This window comes from Chaetomium fimeti (assembly GCF_033439085.1).
Source record: "Chaetomium fimeti strain CBS 168.71 chromosome Unknown B0H64scaffold_2, whole genome shotgun sequence".
NCBI classification, from domain to species: domain Eukaryota; kingdom Fungi; phylum Ascomycota; class Sordariomycetes; order Sordariales; family Chaetomiaceae; genus Chaetomium; species Chaetomium fimeti.
In genome coordinates, this window is record NW_026944330.1 from 496,499 (window position 1) to 515,954 (window position 19,456).

The 19,456-nt window shown below is 57.1% G+C and overlaps 9 protein-coding genes across 9 annotated transcripts; 4 read left to right on the forward strand and 5 right to left on the reverse strand.

Moving 5' to 3' along the window:
* The first annotated feature begins 20 nt into the window (after positions 1-20).
* On the forward strand, positions 21-1,108 carry B0H64DRAFT_70757 (uncharacterized protein). Its single transcript, XM_062808645.1, has one exon. It carries the CDS (start codon positions 155-157, stop codon positions 836-838), a length of 684 nt encoding a protein of 227 aa, XP_062661793.1. The 5' UTR covers positions 21-154; the 3' UTR covers positions 839-1,108.
* Positions 1,109-1,378: 270 nt separating this feature from the next.
* B0H64DRAFT_438770 (DNA/pantothenate metabolism flavoprotein) lies at positions 1,379-3,034 on the reverse strand (the record flags this gene model as incomplete). Its single annotated transcript, XM_062806372.1, has 7 exons — positions 1,379-1,603; positions 1,683-1,704; positions 1,762-2,084; positions 2,145-2,448; positions 2,536-2,582; positions 2,728-2,780; positions 2,839-3,034. The coding sequence occupies 7 exons, from the start codon at positions 3,032-3,034 to the stop codon at positions 1,379-1,381; spliced, it is 1,170 nt and encodes a 389-aa protein (XP_062661794.1).
* Positions 3,035-3,482: 448 nt separating this feature from the next.
* Positions 3,483-4,778, forward strand: B0H64DRAFT_316731 (uncharacterized protein; the record flags this gene model as incomplete). Its single annotated transcript, XM_062800300.1, has 2 exons — positions 3,483-3,560; positions 3,624-4,778. The coding sequence occupies 2 exons, from the start codon at positions 3,483-3,485 to the stop codon at positions 4,776-4,778; spliced, it is 1,233 nt and encodes a 410-aa protein (XP_062661795.1).
* A 267-nt stretch (positions 4,779-5,045) lies between these two features.
* On the reverse strand, positions 5,046-7,052 carry B0H64DRAFT_70807 (major facilitator superfamily domain-containing protein). The gene is made up of 3 exons (XM_062808646.1): positions 6,731-7,052; positions 6,460-6,671; positions 5,046-6,396 (listed from the first exon to the last, which is right to left on the reverse strand). The coding sequence occupies exons 1-3, from the start codon at positions 6,803-6,805 to the stop codon at positions 5,313-5,315; spliced, it is 1,371 nt and encodes a 456-aa protein (XP_062661796.1). The 5' UTR covers positions 6,806-7,052; the 3' UTR covers positions 5,046-5,312.
* A 1,114-nt stretch (positions 7,053-8,166) lies between these two features.
* B0H64DRAFT_70828 (uncharacterized protein) lies at positions 8,167-9,234 on the forward strand. The gene has a single exon (XM_062808647.1). The coding sequence runs from the start codon at positions 8,452-8,454 to the stop codon at positions 9,109-9,111; it is 660 nt and encodes a 219-aa protein (XP_062661797.1). The 5' UTR covers positions 8,167-8,451; the 3' UTR covers positions 9,112-9,234.
* A 722-nt stretch (positions 9,235-9,956) lies between these two features.
* B0H64DRAFT_70917 (Cenp-O kinetochore centromere component-domain-containing protein) lies at positions 9,957-11,365 on the reverse strand. Its single transcript, XM_062808648.1, has 2 exons — positions 11,089-11,365; positions 9,957-11,025 (listed from the first exon to the last, which is right to left on the reverse strand). Exons 1-2 carry the CDS (start codon positions 11,132-11,134, stop codon positions 10,187-10,189), a joined length of 885 nt encoding a protein of 294 aa, XP_062661798.1. The 5' UTR covers positions 11,135-11,365; the 3' UTR covers positions 9,957-10,186.
* Positions 11,366-11,715: 350 nt separating this feature from the next.
* On the forward strand, positions 11,716-13,951 carry B0H64DRAFT_384641 (acetyl-coenzyme A transporter 1-domain-containing protein). Its single transcript, XM_062803018.1, has one exon. The coding sequence runs from the start codon at positions 12,069-12,071 to the stop codon at positions 13,800-13,802; it is 1,734 nt and encodes a 577-aa protein (XP_062661799.1). The 5' UTR covers positions 11,716-12,068; the 3' UTR covers positions 13,803-13,951.
* Positions 13,952-14,267: 316 nt separating this feature from the next.
* On the reverse strand, positions 14,268-16,424 carry B0H64DRAFT_438776 (P-loop containing nucleoside triphosphate hydrolase protein; the record flags this gene model as incomplete). Its single annotated transcript, XM_062806373.1, has 5 exons — positions 14,268-14,734; positions 14,786-15,277; positions 15,331-15,771; positions 15,826-16,019; positions 16,078-16,424. 5 exons carry the CDS (start codon positions 16,422-16,424, stop codon positions 14,268-14,270), a joined length of 1,941 nt encoding a protein of 646 aa, XP_062661800.1.
* Positions 16,425-18,088: 1,664 nt separating this feature from the next.
* B0H64DRAFT_438777 (Rix1 complex component) lies at positions 18,089-19,190 on the reverse strand (the record flags this gene model as incomplete). The annotated part of the gene is made up of 3 exons (XM_062806374.1): positions 18,089-18,960; positions 19,015-19,087; positions 19,143-19,190. 3 exons carry the CDS (start codon positions 19,188-19,190, stop codon positions 18,089-18,091), a joined length of 993 nt encoding a protein of 330 aa, XP_062661801.1.
* Between the last annotated feature and the right edge of the window lie 266 nt (positions 19,191-19,456).

The window sequence follows — 19,456 nt, forward strand, 5'->3', positions numbered from 1 at the left end:
CCTGGATGTTCTCGGTGGAGATGTGGTCTGTGCATGGCATAGACAATTTGCCGTTTTTGAGGTCAACACCACGACCCACTGTATCTTCACATCGCCAACCTAGGTACACACAACGGAATTACGGACAGCAAACATCCTCCCCGCAGCCCCGATCATGTTCCGGCGTACCCTTCGGCGGCTTGCTCCGCCACTAGCCAACAAACCCCTTCCCAATTTTGAGAATTATCCGATATCAGCACCAACTCCTGGCGCCGAGCTCTCACCGCAGGCACTGCAGGCCTTCAAGCCAAGCAAAAGGGTCGCGAAGTTTGCAGCCGACTTGGAAATATCGTTCCCGTTCGCGCTGCGTCTAATGCCCGGTCAGAAATTCCAGGACTTTCCCATACGCGTATCCATTGCTCCGCGCAATGTCTTTTCCATGTACCACCTCAAGTACCTCGGCCAGTTCGAGCACCCTCTCATCACCAAAGTGCTGCACACCTACGCGCAAGATAAGAAGACGAAACCGCTGTGGTGTTATGTCCAAGGTTTCTCGACGGCGGACAGTAGCAACGCCGTGGTACGCCAGACGAGCGAGCGGGTAGTCAGGGCGGCGCTCTTCCGCGCTCTCAACGCGGCTGGCTACGACTCGTCCGGCAAGAGTCTGGACGGGTCCAAGAAAGAGCTTCGGGGAAGCATCCGCGTTGCCGTGGCGAAGCCCAAAGCTGTCATGAAGATTGAGTTTGACCAGCTACTCCGCTACTTAACCGGACTCGTGGCCAACGCTATTCCCCGTCTCAATGGTTCTTCTCCGGGGCCATCTCAGCGCCCCGGTAAACCTCGAAATTTCGGGGGCTAGCTTGCATGCCTCGGCCCTGAGCTGGTCATTTTACCCACCTAAACCCCCGGGTTGCAGCGGAGTTGCTCATCACCGTGTCGTCGGCTTTCACGCCGTCATCGACCTGAACGGAAACGGGTCTTAAGGTGGTGGCACTTCAACATGAGCCGCCAAACCGCTTTTCGTTGGAGGGGTTTCGAACCCACGTCCTTTGCCTATCCCAACGCGGCCCAGTGATGATGGAGATACAAACGCTGGACCAATATTTTACCAGCACCGCGGACCCTAAGAGCCGCCGAAAAGCGGCTTGTAGCTGCTTTGGGTGGCAGTCTCACCATATTTTCACTGTGCGATGCTGGGAACGATAGCCAACAAGCCCACCTGCGCAACCCGAAACCACAAAGCCACTGATCCGGACTGCATCGGTATCAAAAAATGAGGCGAGAAATTTCGAAGATGGAAGAAACAGTACATGCAACCCGCCAATCCGGTGACTTCGCTAGAGTCTGTGTATCAAAAAGCTCGCTGCTCGAAATCTATGCCGAACTTCCCACTTTCGCTTCACGCATTAGCCCTCTCCTCGACCGTCCGGATATACTTGGAATGCAAGTCCTGGACCGCCGGGATGATGAGGCTCTCGATCTCCACCTCAGGCTCGCCTTCGGGCAAGCTCTTGGGGTCGGCAGGCTCGTCCTTCTCCGTATCGACCACCGGCGCGCCGTCTTCAACCCCGTCCCCACTTGGCACGCGGATCCAGCGATCTGGGTTCCCAGGCGAGACGAACACCTAGTCATGTCAGCCACTTGCAAATATGACGGGCGGGGGGGGGGGGGGGGGGAGTTGGCTCTAAAAAAAAAGAACATACAACTTCCCACTTCCGTGTAGATCTTGCGACAACGAGTTAATTTAGGTTCTCTAGACTTTTAGCTGGTGTATGGACTTACAAAAGGTTGCCAATCACAAGATGATGTTGGTAGCGATCAAGCGAGTACTTGGCCTTGTGGACTAGGATGGCGGGGTTCGTCTCGAGTTTGAAGGACACAATCATGCCCTGCGGTGACCAGCCTTCGACCAGGTTCTTCAAGAACTTGGGTACCGGGTCAAGATCAATGACCAGGCTCTTGCTTCTGGGCACGGTAGGAGACGAGTCGAAGTTGTCGAATGTTTCTTCCTCGTCGGACGGTGGCCGGGCCTTGACCCCTTGGCTCTTTTTCAAAGCATCAACGGCGTCGGTGCTCTGGATTTTGTGTTCGGACATGCGTTCCGGCTAGCAAATCGGTTAGCTATGGATCAGGGGTAAGCTGCGAGGATAAACCAAGGTCCTTACAGGGACGAAGAAATCGCTAACGGCAGCGGCCAGGTACAGCAACCCTCGGGGACCAAGCGGCCGCATTAGTTGTGCAACGCTGCGGAGTTCATGCAGGTAGTCCGAGATACTGACGAACGGCAGGAGGAGCAGCATATTGCGGTCGCGTGCGTCGCGGTACTTCCTCAAGACGTGTAACATCTTGGAAGCATCCTCATCCCGAGCGACGACACTGCCGTCGGGACCTTCCCGGAGGAAGTCAAGAAAACAGTCGGTCGCATGGCTGTAATGGCGCGAGAACGGGAGGAGAGAGAATTGGCGGTGTCTGAGTGAGATGTCAGCTTCCTCGGCATTCGTCGACAAAGGGGGCTGACACGAGCGGGGAAAGCGACTGCTAGGTGAGACTGCTTACAGGAACAAAACTGCGTATCCGGCTTCCAGGAAGTATTCAGCGCTCGTCTGAAAGGTTGTTCAGATCAGTGCTCTTCATAGCCGTTGACAATTTGATATCAACTCATTTAAAAATTGAAGTAAAAGGTTCACGGGAGTGGGGGCTGCCCCTGCCCCTGAGCAGCAACACCGGTGTAAGTGGAAGGGCACTCACAGCTCCGCGAGTCCCAGCAGAGAAGTTGTCGATGAACCGGACTGTCTGCTTTTCTACACGTCTAATTGTCAGAAATTGGGCTTCGCCGGTTCAATTGGGAGGGAGACATACCCAAAGGCACTGTTGTCCCCCCCGAAGTAATCAACACCAGCCGCTTTCCAGCGGCGGAGTGGTAGTCGATGAAATCGCGAGCCAGCGCAACATGTTTCTCAAGGTCCTTCGGGGGAGGGTTGGCAGCAAAGTAGTGTGTCTCGGCCAGGGCGGCGAGGTTCTCCGGCGGGGTCTCGGTCTGGATATCGGACAGCATGGTGAAAGGTTGGGTGGTTATGGGTGATTATGGACATGCGTGGGTGAAAGAGCTGACGGGATGACCGGATCCTCTTCTGGGACTTCAGCGTTGATGGAGACGGCGTAAGGTATGGAACCCCACCATCGGCCACGAGTCCGAAGCCATCCCGCTGAAGGTCCCCCGCAGCGGGTACCTGAGCCTGCGTCACTTTGAGGTTGCGCAGCGCATTTTGGCCGTCGCCAAGTGGACCCCAGCTGAGCCCGCCAAGACACCAGGCATGCAGGAGATCCAGGGCAAAACGGCCTTGTATCTCTCTTCTCGTCTCGACCAAACATCGAAACTTGCGACAAGCTCCCAGATCAAGGACACCCCGGCTCACTCGGTATCGAGCGCAGACCTCGAGCAGACCTGCCAAAGCATCCTCCAACTGCACACCACTCAGCACGCCAACTCTACAAACGCAACAATGCTCGTCTCGCTCACTGTCGGCAAGGTCGACGCCGGCGTCACAGTGCTACTCACCCCTGACAAACGCTTGGCATGTGTACACCACGGAGCTATTCGGACGAGAGATGCACTGCTAATACCATCGTCGCCGGCTCTGTAGATCGAATTCCCCTCGATCCTGCTCCCTCCCGACATCACATCCGGGTCTATGGTCGACATCAATGTCACGCGCAACAAGAACTCCGAAACGGCAGCGGAGCGCTCGTTTAGGGAGCTCCAGGACTCGATCCTCTCGTGCTTCGGCGCGGCCGAGCCGTTGGCGCCCGTGCTGCGGTGCCGCAACGCGACCCAGACGAGCGTCGTGCTCGAGTGGGACCCGATCCAGCTGGCGACGGCCGACCTGATCAGCCTGGCGCTGTACCGCAACGGGCAGAAGGCGGGCAACATCCCCAAGCCGCTCGCCATGCACACCACCAAGATCAGCGGCCTGGCCGTCGACACCGAGTACACGTTCCATCTGGTGCTGCGCACGACGGCGGGCACGACGGCGAGCCAGCGCGTGACGGTGCGCACCCACAAGATGACGGACCTGAGCGGCATCACCATCACGACGGGCATCCTCCCGGCCGCCGTGCGCGAGGGGCTGGCCGCGGCTGTCGAGCGCATCGGCGCCAAGATCGTCGACGGCGTGCGCATCGACACAACCCACTTCGTCACCACCGAGGGCCGCGGCCTGCAGTGGGAGAAGGCCGGCGAGCTCAACATCCCCATCGTCCGGCCCGAGTGGGTCGACGCGTGCGAGCGCAACGGCCGCATCCTCGGTGTCACGAAGTTCTACCTGGACGCGGTCCGCGCCGGCCCGCCGTTTGAAGACAGGCCTGGCACCGCGGGGACGGTCGGCACAACGGCAACGACGGCGACGACGACGACGACTGCGCCCGCAGCCACCGCGCCGTCGCCTCCCCAAAAGGACGAGGAAGCGCCGCGCAACGGGGCCGGTCCGAGCGGCAGCCAGGCACAGGAAGCCGGCTCGGAAAACGAAGCAAGGCAGAAGGAGGAGGGAGGCGCCGAGTCGGATGCGTCGAGTGACGACGAGGAGGAGGACAAGGAGGAGCAAAAGGCAAGGACGGCGGGCCAGGACGAACAAAAAATGCTAGCGGACGAGCGGGACGAGAAGCGGCTTGCGGAGAGGCCGAAACCGACGGTCGAGGACGAGGAGGGTAACGATTCAGAAGAGACGAAGGCGGCTGGCCAAGATGAGAAGGGTGGGAAATCGCCTGCTGATGGGGCTTCCTTCCAGGATGTTGCGCTGTAGGTATGAACGGTGGGGGCGTGTAGAGTTATGGATACCCGGTCACGGACGCGTGTAATTGTTGTTTCCCCAACTCTGACCTGTTCGTTGTGTGTCTGAGGCTACATATCTGTTTTACATGTAGCCTACGGAGCTGTCGCACAAAAAGGGAAGCCGGGCGTTGTGGGTCACAATACAATCTTTGGGGATATTATTCAAGGGAAGGAAACCTGCAATGACGATGCTGTAAATTGCGCATTCTCCTGGGGATCACGCATGAGAGCGCTATCCGTGTGAGCTGATCCAGGGGTGGATGTCCTACTACTCCATCATCACCTGCTATACCCGATGAACAATAGTTTTTGATTTGAACTAAGGCTATATCAAAGTGCCCTTACCAAGGGACACTGTACCCTCCGCTATTTCGTCCGAAGTAACGATATATCGTTGTGTACACACGGCGAACCTCCCTCTAAACTCTTTGTTTATCTCCAACGACGTACTGTACAATATTCGACATTGACTCTACGCGTACACAATCCTCCAACACCCCCTTGCTTACAGCTCCTTCTTCTCGTTCTTCGCTGCCTTCGAAGAATCCTTCTTCTGCTTGACAGACGCAGGTGGCGTCTTGAGCCCAAAGAGCGCCAAGGTGCACACACCCGCAATTCCCACCGCGCCCATCGTGTAAGCCGTCTCCCTGCCCGCCCACCAATACACGCTGGTAAACAGCACGGGGCCCAACCCGCGGCCGAGCTGGCCCCAGCTCCGGAGGATCCCCAGCTTCCCGCCCCTCTCGTCCTCGCTCGCTTCGAAACTGCTGAGCGCGTTGAGGCCGGTCACGACGGTGGCCGACGTGGTCGCGAGGCCGGTGGCGGCGAGGTAGAGCCCGGACACGGAGGAGATGCGGGCGAGGAGGGCGAAGGAGACGAGGCAGGAGACCACGCCGATCCGGACGGAGAGCAGCGGCGGAAGTCGGCGGGTGACGCCGCCCTGCAGAATGGAAGCCACCAGGCCGATGTAGCCCAGGAGGCCGCCGTTCCGCGCAGAGGTATACTCGAACAGGTCGTAGGTCATGAAAGGCAGCGAGAATTCCATGCCGGAGAAGAAGAGGAGGAAGGTCATGTGCACCAGGTTAAGGAGGAAGTGCGAGTTCGTCCTCTGGACCGGGGTGGCCGCCGTTCGTTCCTTCTCCTTCTTTTCGCTGGCTGTGTTGGTCATCGAGGGAAGGGTTTCCGGCAGGCTAAAGTACAGATAGACGGTCTCAGTGACGATCAAGAACAGCGATACCCCGGCGGCGGTCGCGAACGGGTTGGCGGCCACGGTGGCGATGGAGCTAAGCCAGGCGCCCAGGGCTGGCCCAAAGGTGAAGGCGATGGAGAAGCATGCGCCGATGAGCGCCATGGTCGACCCACGGCTATTGGCGTCCGAAATATCGGTCGCAATGGCAGTCGCAAGCTGCACGTTGCCCTCAGAGAGACCGCCGACGATGCGCGAGGCCAGGAAGGTTCGGAAGTCCACCGCCATTACCCAGAGCAGGACCGAGATGATGTTTCCGGCCATGCTCGCGAGCAATGCGTTGCGCCGGCCGTACTTGTCGGAGAGTCGCCCGATAATGGGGGAGGCAATGGCCTGGAGGAGACTGCAAAGGGACATGGCTTAGTACGTGAGCGCAGACAATGTCAGGCGCATGGCCATTACTCACGAGAACAGACTCCCCAGGGCGCCGCCCAGCAGAACGATGTCATATCTCGAGTCAATGGGGCGCGCAAAGGCAGCCTTGTACGCATTTAGGTAGCCGAGCAGGTTTGAGAGAAGTGTCTTGGACGGCGGGGCTCCAGCGTCGAGGGGGGCTTCGGCGTTGCGGTAGAACTCTAGCAGCTTCGGGAATAGGGGGAGGATAAAGGTGAAGGATATCTAGAGCAGGTAGTGTTAGACATAGGCAATGTACACAACTGGCAAATACTCATACGTACAAGATCTAGCAGCAGAGAAATAAAGATAACGCGCAAGACCCTCTTGCGGGTGCTGGAATCAACGGGTTGCGCCATGTCGCATTCACGATCTCAACCGAGACGAAATCTACAGCGTTGAGTCCAGGCAATGGAAGCCTCAATAAAATCTTAAATGCAAATAACGAGAGGTTCCAAAAATGTATCACGACCAGCACAATACAAAATCTGGAAACTTATGAAAACAACAAGTGGAAGCGAGGGAGTGGACAAGCTGGAAGTCGATGGGATTGCGGCCGGATCAGCCAGCGTTGCAGCGTCAAGCTGTCAAGAACGGAGCGCGATGGCTTCCGCCGGAGCTGGACTCGGCGTATTGCCCCACCACAGGTCGCTTTTGACGCTGCGGATACGCGGCCACGCGGCCACACGGCCAGTGCTGCCGACAAGCTCCAGCCACACCTAGCTGAACATTTGGTAAGCCACGAGCCACAGTATGTCTGTCCAAGAACACATCCATACCCTAACCCTTGTCACAGTTGCTGAACGATGTTGCCGCAAACAATCCTCTGCTTCCCATCATCTAACTTGCAAGGTCGGTCACCCCACCACCCGTTCCGTGCCGCGTCGTTTAAGAAACTCGTGATTCGATTCTACCCTTTATTGCATACAAATTCAAGGTATACTATGCAATGAACCGAAAGGTCAGGGTAACCGCATCGGAGGCTGGCTTCCTCATAACAAAAAAAAAGTGTTGAATCCATCACAAATTCGTGTTGCCCGAGACCAATAATCGGTGCGCCTCAACGGCCCGGGATGATTACACGACGCCTACCGGGTCTTTGGGAGAAAAGAGCCTGGTTCAGCCCTGTTCCTCCGCATGATGGTCATTATGATCGTCCCGCTCGGACGGGCTGAATGTGCTGTCTCGATCCGAATCACCACAGCCTGACCAATTTCAGGCAGCTGGTTCGACTGGTGGCACTTCACTTGTGCTCAAACGCAACAACACGCTCTGACTAGGTCGTTAATGTCTTGGATTCTGTGGGCGAATGCAGGGGAAACCATTCGGATCGGCTAGCTGCCGTCCCCTCGAAGCCACTCGACCACCTAACGCAAGGGGCACATCCACCCGCCCCCGCCCACGCAGGGAGGAGGTTGCGGGAGGGAGGTAACATCGCCTGGCCCTATGGCTGTTGCCACGCTCCCGCAGGGAGCAGGGTATGGTCGGTTAGAAACCTTATTCGCGCTCGAATCTCACCGGAGAAGCACCTTGGGGTCCTGTAGCTCATAGCTGTTCCGTGCGCCTTGCCGTCATGCAGGTCTCTTCACACCCACCGTCCGAGCCGTCAGAGGTTTCAATGGCCCAGAAGTTGCCGCCCAATATCAGCCCTGATTGCCAGCAATCAACCAGTGTCTCTCCTTTAGCCGGCCATACGCGTTACCACGATATTTGTCTCCTGTGACGTATTCTATGTCTTCCATGCAACGGAGTGGACGCCCACCCCCCTCTGTCGCCCTCCGCCCCCGATCTAGGGTGGTGGGCAAGTAGTGCCCACGGTCCCGAGTGTTACACTCTCCTCACGTCTGATCCCCAGACAACCAGAGCAAGGCTGGGGACCCGGACATGGCTAGCATATAAAGGCCCAGTCCCCCGAACCGAGTTCCAGTCACTCTCTTCCCCCTCCAGTACCCAAGGTGTCGTCCACTCGTTCCAGTCACTCGTTGCACACCCAACCGTACGCACCATGAAGGCCACCATCCTCGCCCTCGGCGTCTTCGCCGCACACGCAGCTGCCAACTTCGGCGAGCAAGAGCCCCCCCCTTTCTCGCTCGGCCAACCCACCGTCGTGTTCCCCACTCCCACCTGGGGACCGGACAAGCCTCACCCACAGCCCCCTAAGTGGACGACCAGCACCATCTACACGACCAGCATCCAAACCATCACCAGCTGCGCCCCGGAGGAGACCAAGTGCCCGGGCCACGGCATCGTCGTCACCACCGTCACCATCCCCGTGAGCACCACCATCTGCCCGGTGACCGAAACAACCGAGGCGCCGCCCCCACCCCCGCCGCACACCACGGTCGTGCCGCCGCCCCCTCCCCCTCCCCCAACATCCACCGTCCACCCGCACCCCCCTCCCCCGCCGCCTCCGCCTCCGCCGCCCCCGCCGGCGAGCAGCACCAAGTCGGCCGAGGTTCCTCCGCCGCCCCCTCCGCCGCCGCCGCCGCCGCCTCCCCCCGTCGTCACCAGCGCGCCCACCCTGACCCGCTCGGTCGGGACCACGGCGCTGCCGAGCAAGACGAGCACGGGCCAGCCCATCGCCACCGGGGGCGCGGCCGAGCGCGGCGTGCAGCGGGCCGGTGGGGCGCTGGCGGTTATTGCGGTCGCTGCGGCGCTGCTGTGAATGGATGGGCTTGTTTTTTTGGGGGGGGTGGTGAAGATTTCTTCCGGGGAGTGAGAGTGTAATAGAGGGCTCTTGCGAGGATGTGTTAGGGATTGGAGATGGTTCTGATGTGGAATGTTTGTGGTGGTTTGTGTGTTACTCTTTTTCTGCTGTTGCAGGGGAGGGGAGGACAGAGATCTTTTGAGGTTATATCTAGTTAGTACGTAGTCATATTCTAGTAGTTTGCCAGAGCAGGGCCGAAGGGTGTTAAACCTGGATGGGACCTGGTCCTAAGCAGATGTATTTGCTCTCATAATGTCTTTTGGTCATTTTTGTGCTGAAAGGTCTCAACCCACCACTAAGTTGTGAAACTTTCCGCTCACCACAACCCTTCTCGATAGTCCACTGCTCCTCAAGGAAACGTTGGGCAGAAAGTGGCGCCCACGTCCTTGGTGGACAATAGCCGTAGGTCTCAATTATCCGCGCCGCTCGCTCTGTGCGACTATTCGCCCCTCCCGCGCTCGAGCCGCTCTCTTTTGAGGTACGGTGTGTGATAGGTGCCCTCGGGTTGTGTAGAACGTCACTTACACCTATGGGTACTCCAAAAGAGGAAGGCATAAAACCCGATAGTGTCATGCAATAACACCCTACGCTCGACCAGCCACACAGCCAGCCGTCCGTCTGCTGTCATCAAACCAACCATATGATGATGACATGATAGCAAAGCCTGCAGCTGAATAAATAAACATACACACGGCTGCAAAACCGGTTGTGCCTTGCTGCTGGGCCGTCATTCGATGACCGGCCATCGGATGTAACCGATTAGATTGCGCCGAGCTGTCGTTCGGTTACAACATAGGGCCCACTGTCCGACCTTGAGCGTTTCTTCTGCCGATTTCATCGACGCTCGATTGTTGCGCGCGTTACTTCGGGGCACGCGACGGTGGAGTGGCGGCGAGCGACCTGGGCGGGGTCGGTTCCAGAGTGCCTCGTTGATGGGTACTGTCACTTTTGGGGTGCGATACTTCCCCAGACCCTGTAAGAATAGAGAAAGGAGGAGATGTAAAGATGTGCGCGTTGTAAATGCCGGGCCGAATCAAACGGATGCCGCCAACCGTTTCACCACATCCTCGGCCGTGGCAGCTCCGCCCAGCAAGCCCCTCGCAGCCTCCCGGTCCCGGCCGTTCTCGCCTAGCACCACCAACTTCAGAATCTCCCCATCATCGCCCATAACCAGCCGGCCGGTCCGACCGTCAGCCCACTCAATGGTAAGCTGCTTCACCTCGGCATCGGCTGGCGTGATATCCGTGAGCCTATCCGGCCGCTCCTCCTCCCCAAACTCGGCATCTGTTTCCCTCCCCACCCCCGCTGCCTTCCTTAAATCCGCGACCACCCCAAGACGATGATGATACCTCACCACCTCCCTCCTCACCGCGCGTGCAAATCTCGCTAGGTCCTGCCCTTTCGCACCGCGACTCCCCTCCTTTGCCGCCGCCGGGGGAGGTGGCAAGTACCTCGCTGCCAGCCCCGCAAGGGGGATACAAGCCGGGAGGGTATGCCGGTGCACGCGGAGGTGGCGGCTCCCCTCGGCTCCGGTAAAGGGTCGGTTTAGGAGGACGTAGTACGGGCGCAGAAAGCGGGCGCGACTGAGGACCTCGATGCGCAGGCCCAAGATGGCGCCGCTATCGACGGCGCGCGGGTCGGGGTCCCGCGCGCGGAAGGTGGTGAGTGTGGCGCAGGCGCGGTAGAGGCACTGTTGGGCGTGGGCTTCGTGCTGGTCGGCGGAATCGGCGAGGAGGGCTTTTTGTTGTTGTTGATGCTGCGTTTTGGAGGCGGAGGACGAAGTGGGTGTGTCTTGGGCTAGGAGCTGGCGGGTCGATGGGGCGGTGATGAGAGTTGACGTGTGAATGCGAAGTTCCTTTTTGAGAGAGGAGACTACAATTGTTGTGAGTTAGATACTTGGGCTCAGATATGAGGGAGGAAAGATGTGAGGTGTACCCTTCGCTTGCAAGTCGTCAATCTCATCATCCAGGTTCGACGCCATCTTAAGCCACGGCTCTACGCGTCAATCTCAAAAATGAACACTTGAGTATCAAAATGATGGTTACACTGAACGGTGCTTCCGGCAGGTAAAAAATCCCGAATGTATGTAATGTCACTTAAAGGTTCGCATCTGCAAGTCACTAGGGCTGTTGGGATGTTTTGTTTACTCGACAATGCGACCCTTGTTAGCCATGTGTGCTTCATGAAGCTTGGCGAGAACCCCAAATCTCCAAATCTCTTTCGGGGCCGACTTGGCTTGTCTGGGTAGGTGGGGCAGAGCGCATCATGCCCGATCTGGCAAACCCTAGACACAATTCGAGAATCTCAAAATCGCCAAATCCTCAAGGGTGACCTGGGTAGCCAAGCAAAAAAAACGTAGAAAAAGTGAAAGCAAGGTTTGAATTTCACTGTGGATCAAAGAAAGAATATCGTCACCTTGTGATAGCACTCTCCTTGTCGTGTTTTGCGGTTTCCGTACTTCTGGAGCATCTCGCCACGCGCAGAGGCCACCGTTGCAGCTTGAACCGCGCTAAGCCTTCCCCACGCCCCACTGCCAATCCGAGGCCCCTGACACTGCCCCCCGCGACAGGAACTGCCTCCAAATCGCCGGGTCCAAGCGACGTGGCCCAGACGCTCCGGCGCTGACTGTTGGGTTTTCATTGCCGCTTTCGTTGTCGACGTCCGGCAGCCTCCGGGAAAAAAAGGCCACCTTCATTTTCAAGACGCCAACCTTCCTGTCTCTCGTTAAACAGTTCTATTCACGCCCGACCCTTCCGTTACGTCCCACTTGCGTCTCCCATCGACCCAGTGTTTCGAGAAGATCCCAATCGATCCCTTGCCGTCCCCCGTGTTCCAATCGCGGCGTGAAACATCGCACATCGCGCATCGCACATCGCATATCCCTCTTGGCTCTGATCTTTTGCATATAACTTCCTATGGGTACCAAATCTCGCCGTTCGAAATCGCCCACGACTTCGACAGGCTCCTTTGGGCGTGCCTCCGGGAGAAAGACCAACGGCCAACTCTCCAGGATGAACACCAACGTCGAAGTCCAACGGCGCAACATCTCCCATGAGACCTCCACCCCACAAGGCGCCACCGCGAACCTCATGTCGCGCGAGTCCTTCTCTCTCGACGACCCCGTCCCCAAGACGCCCACTTACAATAACCATGGCTTCTTCGACCTGCCAAAGCGGGACCAAAGGAACTTTGGCCTGCTGGTCCTGCTCTACTTCCTCCAGGGCATCCCCCTCGGCCTCGCGCAAGGGTCTGTCCCGTTTCTCTTGAAGAACCACATGTCGTACGGCGAGATCGGCATATTTAGCTTAGCATCCTACCCCTATTCTCTAAAGCTCTTCTGGAGCCCAATCGTCGATGCGGTATGGAGCCCCAAGGTCGGGCGGAGAAAGAGTTGGATTCTTCCCATCCAGATGCTCTCTGGGATGGGCATGCTGTGGCTGGGGTCGACGGTCGAGGACATGATGGCGACGACGGGCAAGCCCGGCGGTCCCACCGTATGGGGCTTCACCGGCTGGTGGTTCTTCCTGGTGCTCATGTGCGCTACCCAGGACATTGCCGTCGACGGCTGGGCGCTGACCCTGCTGACCCCGGGCAACGTCTCGTACGCCTCGACCGCGCAGACGGTCGGCCTGACTGCCGGCCAGTTCCTCTCCTACACCGTCTTCCTGGCCTTCCACTCCAAGGACTTCGCCAACCGCTGGTTCCGTGCCGAGCCGCTCGAGCACGGCCTGGTCAGCCTGGGTGGCTACCTCCACTTCGCGGGGTGGTCGTACATCATCGTGACCATTGGCCTGACCTTCCTCAAGCGGGAGGAGAAAACCAAGAACGAGGACGGCATCTGGGACGTCTATAAGATCATGTGGGGCGTCCTCAAGCTCAAGAACATCCAAACCATCATCATCGTCCACCTCATCGCCAAGATCGGCTTCCAGGCCAACGACGGCGTCACCAGCCTCAAGCTCCTCGACAAGGGCTTCGGCACCGAGAACATGGCCCTCACCGTGCTGATCGACTTCCCCTTCGAGATCGGCCTGGGCTACTACGCGGGCAAGTGGTCGCAAGAGTACACGCCCATGCGGCTCTGGTGCTGGGGGTTCGCGGGCCGGCTCGCGGCCGCCATCATCGCGCAGTTCACCGTGTCCATCTTCCCGGCGGGCGGCGTGACGTCGTGGTACCTGCTGGCCGTGATCGGGCAGCACGTGTTCTCGACCTTCACCAACACCATCATGTTCGTCGCGGTGGCGGCCTTCCACGCGCGCATCGCCGACCCGGTCATCGGCGGCACCTACATGACGCTCCTCGCGACGGTGTGCAACCTGGGCGGCACCTTCCCGCGCTTCTTCGTCCTGCGCATGGTCGACGCCTTCACCACCGCCACCTGCCTGCCCGACGCCAGCGCCGGGCCCGACTCGAAGCTCACCGTGACGACCCCCTTCAGCTGCGCCGTCCAGGCCGACAAGGAGCGCTGCCTGGCGGGCGGCGGCGTGTGCGAGATGCAGCACGACGGCTACTACACTGTTAACATTCTCTGTGTGCTGATCGGTGTCGTCACCTTCGTGCTGTTCATCCGCCCCAAGGTGCTGCAGCTCCAAGCCCTGCCTCTGCGGGCTTGGCGCTTATCTTCATCCCCTTCGTCGCCCAAACATTGAGATATCCTCGTTTCTAATGCCCTGGGGTTTTTGAAAAGGGCCTGAATGTAATAGGTAGAAAACCTATCCGATCCAACCTTGGCGTAAATAGAGGAATACAATTCATCTTGAAACCCCACAGTGCCCGCGATGGTCCTGTGGTCAAGTCATAGCGTGTGCGTCTGTAATCTGATATATGATCCCAGCTGACGCTCCCGTGGTTATCTTCGCTAGAAGACATTTCTCACGGCAGAGGCATCAATTCATTCGTCACAGATTCATGAAAGCAGATGAACGGCCTGTATTTCTGGTTGATCTGCAAGAATTATCTCCAGCCATTAGAGCTTGCCCGTGTCATCGGAGCCCAAATCCTCAAAGACGCCTGAATCTCCTTCCAAGTCAACCTGCAAGATAAATCCACGCCCAAATCCCAGTTACCAGACCATTGCCGTTCATAACGCCAGAGAAAGGTGCTCGAGTCCTCAATCACCAGCCGGAGCTAGTCACGGGCTCAGTCGAGGTGTTGGCACCCCAGCCACCACCGCCGCCGCTACCGCCGTTGCGGCCATTACCCCAACCGTTGGTACCGTTGGTACCGTTGGTGCCATTGGTATTCGCGTTGTTGTTATCGCCATCAGTGCCCCAACCGCCGCCGCCAGTACCGGCGCCATCGCCAGCGTCGTTACCAGCAGCGTCACCAGTGTTGTCGTCGACAGCACCCCAGCCGCCACCGCCACCAGCGCCGCCGCCAAATGTCTCCTCCTCAAAGTCCGAATCCGCTTCAAATTTGAGATTATCTGCGGTAGCACCCTCGGGGACATAGGGCTGTAGGAAGTCAGGAATCTCCTGGTGGGTCTCCATGAGAGTGCGGGTGAGAACCGAGGCAATGGGCTCATCCCGATCGGAATAGAAGGACGTCGCCAGACCGCGGTGGCCGATGCGGCCGGTCCGACCTATCAATGTTAGACGCCAAATCAGGATGGCACAGACAGGGGGGGGCTTACCAATGCGATGAGTATATTCCTCAATGCCGCCGTGGTCCATCGACGGAAGATCGTAGTTGATGACGTGCATCACATTACGCACGTCGATACCACGAGCCGTGACGCCAGTGCCGATCAGAATGGGCCACTTACCGCCCCGGAAGCCACGCATGGCAGCCTCGCGCTCCAACTGATTACGATCACCGTGCATCGAGGTGCAGGGCATGCCCAAGTTGAACAAAAAGTCGTCGACCTCCTCGGCTGCGCGCTTGGAGTTGACGAAGATGATGGTCCGAGTGGGCGGCAGGGACTTGATGAGATCAATCAACGCCTGCTTCTTCAAAGAAGGGTCGACATAGATCACATTCTGCTTGATGTTCGCGTGCGAGCTACCGGCACGGCCGACGCGGAGGCGGACATGAGTCTCCGCAAGGTGGGTTTGAGCCAGATCCCGGGCTGCCTTGGGGAAAGTGGCAGAGAACAACATGTAGTTGATATTGCCTTCCTCTTGTTCTATTCGCAAGGTTAGACCATGCTCCCATATGCATACACCTTATAAGGCTTACCGCCACCAGACAAGATTGTCGTCAAGTCCTCCTTCCAATCGTCCATAAGCATCTCATCAGCCTCATCAATAACCATGTACCGGACGCGACGAAGGGTCAGAGCGTCAGGCTTGTTGATGAAGTGAATAAGGCGGCCGGGGGAAGCGACTAGAATATCACAGCCTTTCTGGAGCTGCTCGGCTTGGTCCCTGAGGGCACCGCCGCCGTAGACAACGCAAGGGCGTAGCATGGTGCGGTAGCAGAACTTCCGAGCTTCGTTGAAGATCTGAACAGCAAGCTCACGAGTGGGACAAACGATGACCACCAGAGGCTCCGCCCGAACGCGGTGATCAACCCCCTCCTGAAAGGTGGCCGGGTTCGGACGGGGAGCAGCCAACTTCTTGGCCTTGCCCATCAACTTGTTCAAGATCGGGATGAGGTATGCAGCGGTCTTGCCCGAACCTAGAGAGATTGGTGAGAACGGGAGCTTGTGATTCAGGAACATCAGCCACTTACCCGTCTGCGCAATGCCAATCACGTCGTAGCCAAGGTGGATGGCTGGAAGACAATAGCGCTGGATCGGAGTCGGGGCTCCATAGCCCGCCAGCTGAACGTTCTTGAGCATCGCCGGATGAAGACCAGCGTCCTCGAACTTGGCAATGGGCTGAACCCGGGCCGGCCCTTCCTGCTTCAGTTCAATTTCGGAAATCCTGAGGTGCCGTTAGCAGGCAACTTTCTCCTCACAACAAAACTGGGCCGACAACTTACTTGCTGAAATCAATGCCCTGCTTTCCGCGCTTGTCGGGGTCGCCAAACAGCTGTACCTCCAGAGCTGGGTGCTCCGGGCCGATGTCGCCATTCTCACCGTCCCACTCGTAAACATGGGCGTTGCTGTCCCACTCATTGGCGTCGCCTTTGCCGTAGGCAGTGTAATCGTAAGCGGTGGGCGGAACCCAACCGGCGGGTGTCTCTGGCTTCCCCTCGGCTTGCTTGTTACCATTGAGCGGAAGAGCCTCTTTGAGCTCGGTGGTACCGAAGGCACCAGGATTGTGTGCAGTAGTGGCCCCGCCCAGGTCGGTGCGAGGGGGAGCCGGACCCCAGCCGTGGTCTGTCATTGTCAAATTGAGGTCTGTATTTTTTGCGGAATAAAAGTTAACCGAGTATTTACGACGATCAGGCGTCGAAATTGATTGACGGGAAGCTTTCGATATGCGACGTCAAGACCACCAAGAACGAAAGCCCTCGATGTGGTTGGCGGGCGTAGAGTGGAAATGGTTGATGTGGGAGGAAGAAGGAAAGTGAAAGAGGAAACGGGGAGGGTAAAAGAGTACAGAAACGGGGAGGCAGGTTTGTGGGCGCAGCTCACGCTTCTACAGGAAGGAGCGGGCGACTGATCTCGCAACGGTAGTTGCAGAACCTGGAGGCCTGGAAGCCGGCGAGGAGCAGGTAAGGCAGGAGCTACCTGATAAACTTGAGCCACGAGAGTGGATATGTGACTGCCCGGCGGCTAGTGGGCTTGAACCAGATTTTCTGGAAAGCAAACCCGACTTCGCTGGGCTCGCGGGGTGGGTGGAAAACGGGGATAGAAACTTGGAAGACACGCAGTCGAAGAGACGCGCCTGCCATCCATGGAATGATGTGGTAACGCGTAGTTTGATATGTGGGGGAAGGAAGCAACCCAAGCCAGGTAGTCGATCTCACTCGATCGATCGACCGAAATAACGGCGACCGCGAGGATATTGAGCGAAGTAGCAGGCTGGATAAAGTAAGAAGGAAAAGGAAATACTTTAGTACTCACCTTGAATCTCGAGTAGGTACTTGATACCGAACGGCACCCAGCAGAGGAAGTTTGGGAATCGGAACCGACCAGATGAAGGTGGGTGGTGGATATGTGGTAGTTGCAAGAAGCAGAAGACGGGAATCGCAACCAACCAAATAAATGCGGGTTGTGGGTTGTGTGTGGGCAGTAGCAGCCTGAGGAAAAAGCAGTGGAGAGATTCGGAAGGTAGGTGACAGAGGGTGGGAAACTTCAAAGGTAGGAGCCCTCCGGATTAGCCTGCAGAATCTGATTTCTTTTTCCCCAGGTCTTCCAGGAGCAGACGTGAACAGAACCCTGCCTAGACAGCCTATCACGGTGCTTCGGGTTTGTAAAGAAGAAGGCAAGACGGTGTGCCGGGGTGAACGGATCCTGAGGGTCCTCCGGAGGATGACGGAGGTTAAGGAGCAGACCAGGGCGGACAGGCCAACCGATGATCAGCATGCCGAACTCGAAAGGTTTGATGTTTTCTTCCTTGGGTTGGCAATCAATTAGCCAACAAGGCACAAAATAATACCACTCTTGCTGTTCAACTGAGTTCTCTAGAAACTGAAAATGTGCTTAGTGGTTTTCTTATCAGGGGGTTAAAGGGGGTTGGTAAGAGGTTGCTCACAATATCAACAAACCAAATGAAACTCCATGACTCACTTGTCTTCTGGGCTTGAGCTTTAAGAATGTATCGAATCAAGGACGTCCTGCTGTTCAATAGTGGTAGCTCGTCTACCTCCTCGGCACCCAGGGGTGGCTGCGGCGGGCAACGCCAGGTTGGAAGTGAATTGAGCACTAACACGATAAAAGGACGATTAGCCGATATTCTCCAAGTTTCCCTCTGTGTGCAAGTCATATCTGTGGTTTCCTATCAGAGGATCAAAGCATACAATGAGGCACCCGTCAATCCTCCCAAACATCATTTCCCACTCAGCCCAAACGCCGAAAATGCCAAACCGGTCCACCCTGCGCTCATCACCCAAGACCGACACCCAATGCCCTGTCTAATGTCGCAGCAGCCCTGCCAATTATACCACCCTCCTTTTTCGCGCTCTCCGCCCCGGCCGAGATGGCGGCCCGCCATTTGGCGTCAAAGATGCGTTGTCTCGAGATGCGGTCTGGGTACATCTCGCTATCCTCGTCTCTGGGCGCTCCAAATAGATTGAGGTAGGCAAAAGGGTTAGGAGTGCCAGGGAGACGGTAGATATTGTCCCAGTATGCCATCGGGTTGTAGGATATTGGCGCCTCTGGCCGGAACCCAGTCTGGAGAAACATACCCAGGACTTGAATCTGCCTTGCCTGCGCTTCAGGGCCCCTCTTGGTACCAAGTGTCGCCTTGGAGGCGGACGTCCATCCTTTATTTCCCATGGCAGACCCAACACTGGGGTTCCAGCCCAGCATAGAGCTGAAGCTGTTCAGTGTCTTCAGCCAACCACCGGGGCAAGAGACAGTTTGGTCCCCGGCAACCTCGAGGAGCCATTCCAGAACGTTCAACGTGTCGGTGCGGATGTCGATAGACAGATGTGTCATGCCACCTCGGATATACATGAGGATTTTCTCGACATGTGCCCCGACCTCCGATGGCGGCAAGGCTCGGAGTAACTTGAGGAGCTGTGTGCGTACCGAGACGGATCCATCTGACAGTACGGGGAGTAGCTTGGTCAGAACACCCGAGGTCCCGACAGGGTTGTTAGGCGGGTTGGCTGAGAGTTGGTTGGTGATGTAAGCTAATGCATCGCGCCTCTGATTGTCCGACTTTGCATTGACGGCCAGTGACAGATTCAGTTTGAACTGCTCTCTTGGGTCTGAGCCATCGTTTGCAAGAGTCTGTTGATTGACAACAATCGCTGTCGTATGTTAACAAAGTACCCTCTGTTACATTAATCGCAACCGATACATACATTTAGACTTAAAGCTAGTATCGGTGAAATTTGCTGCCTTTGCCTTGGCCTTTCCCACTTTCAGCTTTGCTTTCTTGTCTGCGAGTTAGTGAGTGGCTTTGCGTTGTGTGGGTTTAGGGGGCTCACACCTGAAAGTCCTTCTTCTTCTCCTTCTTCTTTTTGTTACTTGAGCCCATATTTAGCTCCTCATGAAAGGTCTGGCAATGTCATTCACGATGTTATCTAGCTTGTTCGCGGGGTGGTCGTGGATGAAAGATGGGAAATTTTAGCGGTGTAGCGCGGCAGAAACGAGTTTGGTCCACTGGGCACATTGTGGATATACAGTGTCTCTTGACGCGTATGACACGGTGTTTGATCTCCAATGCGTTGGCTAGGTACCGAGGCATTCCTCATTCTCAATTAGAATAAGCTAATGTGATGGGACGACTAAAATGATGTGGAA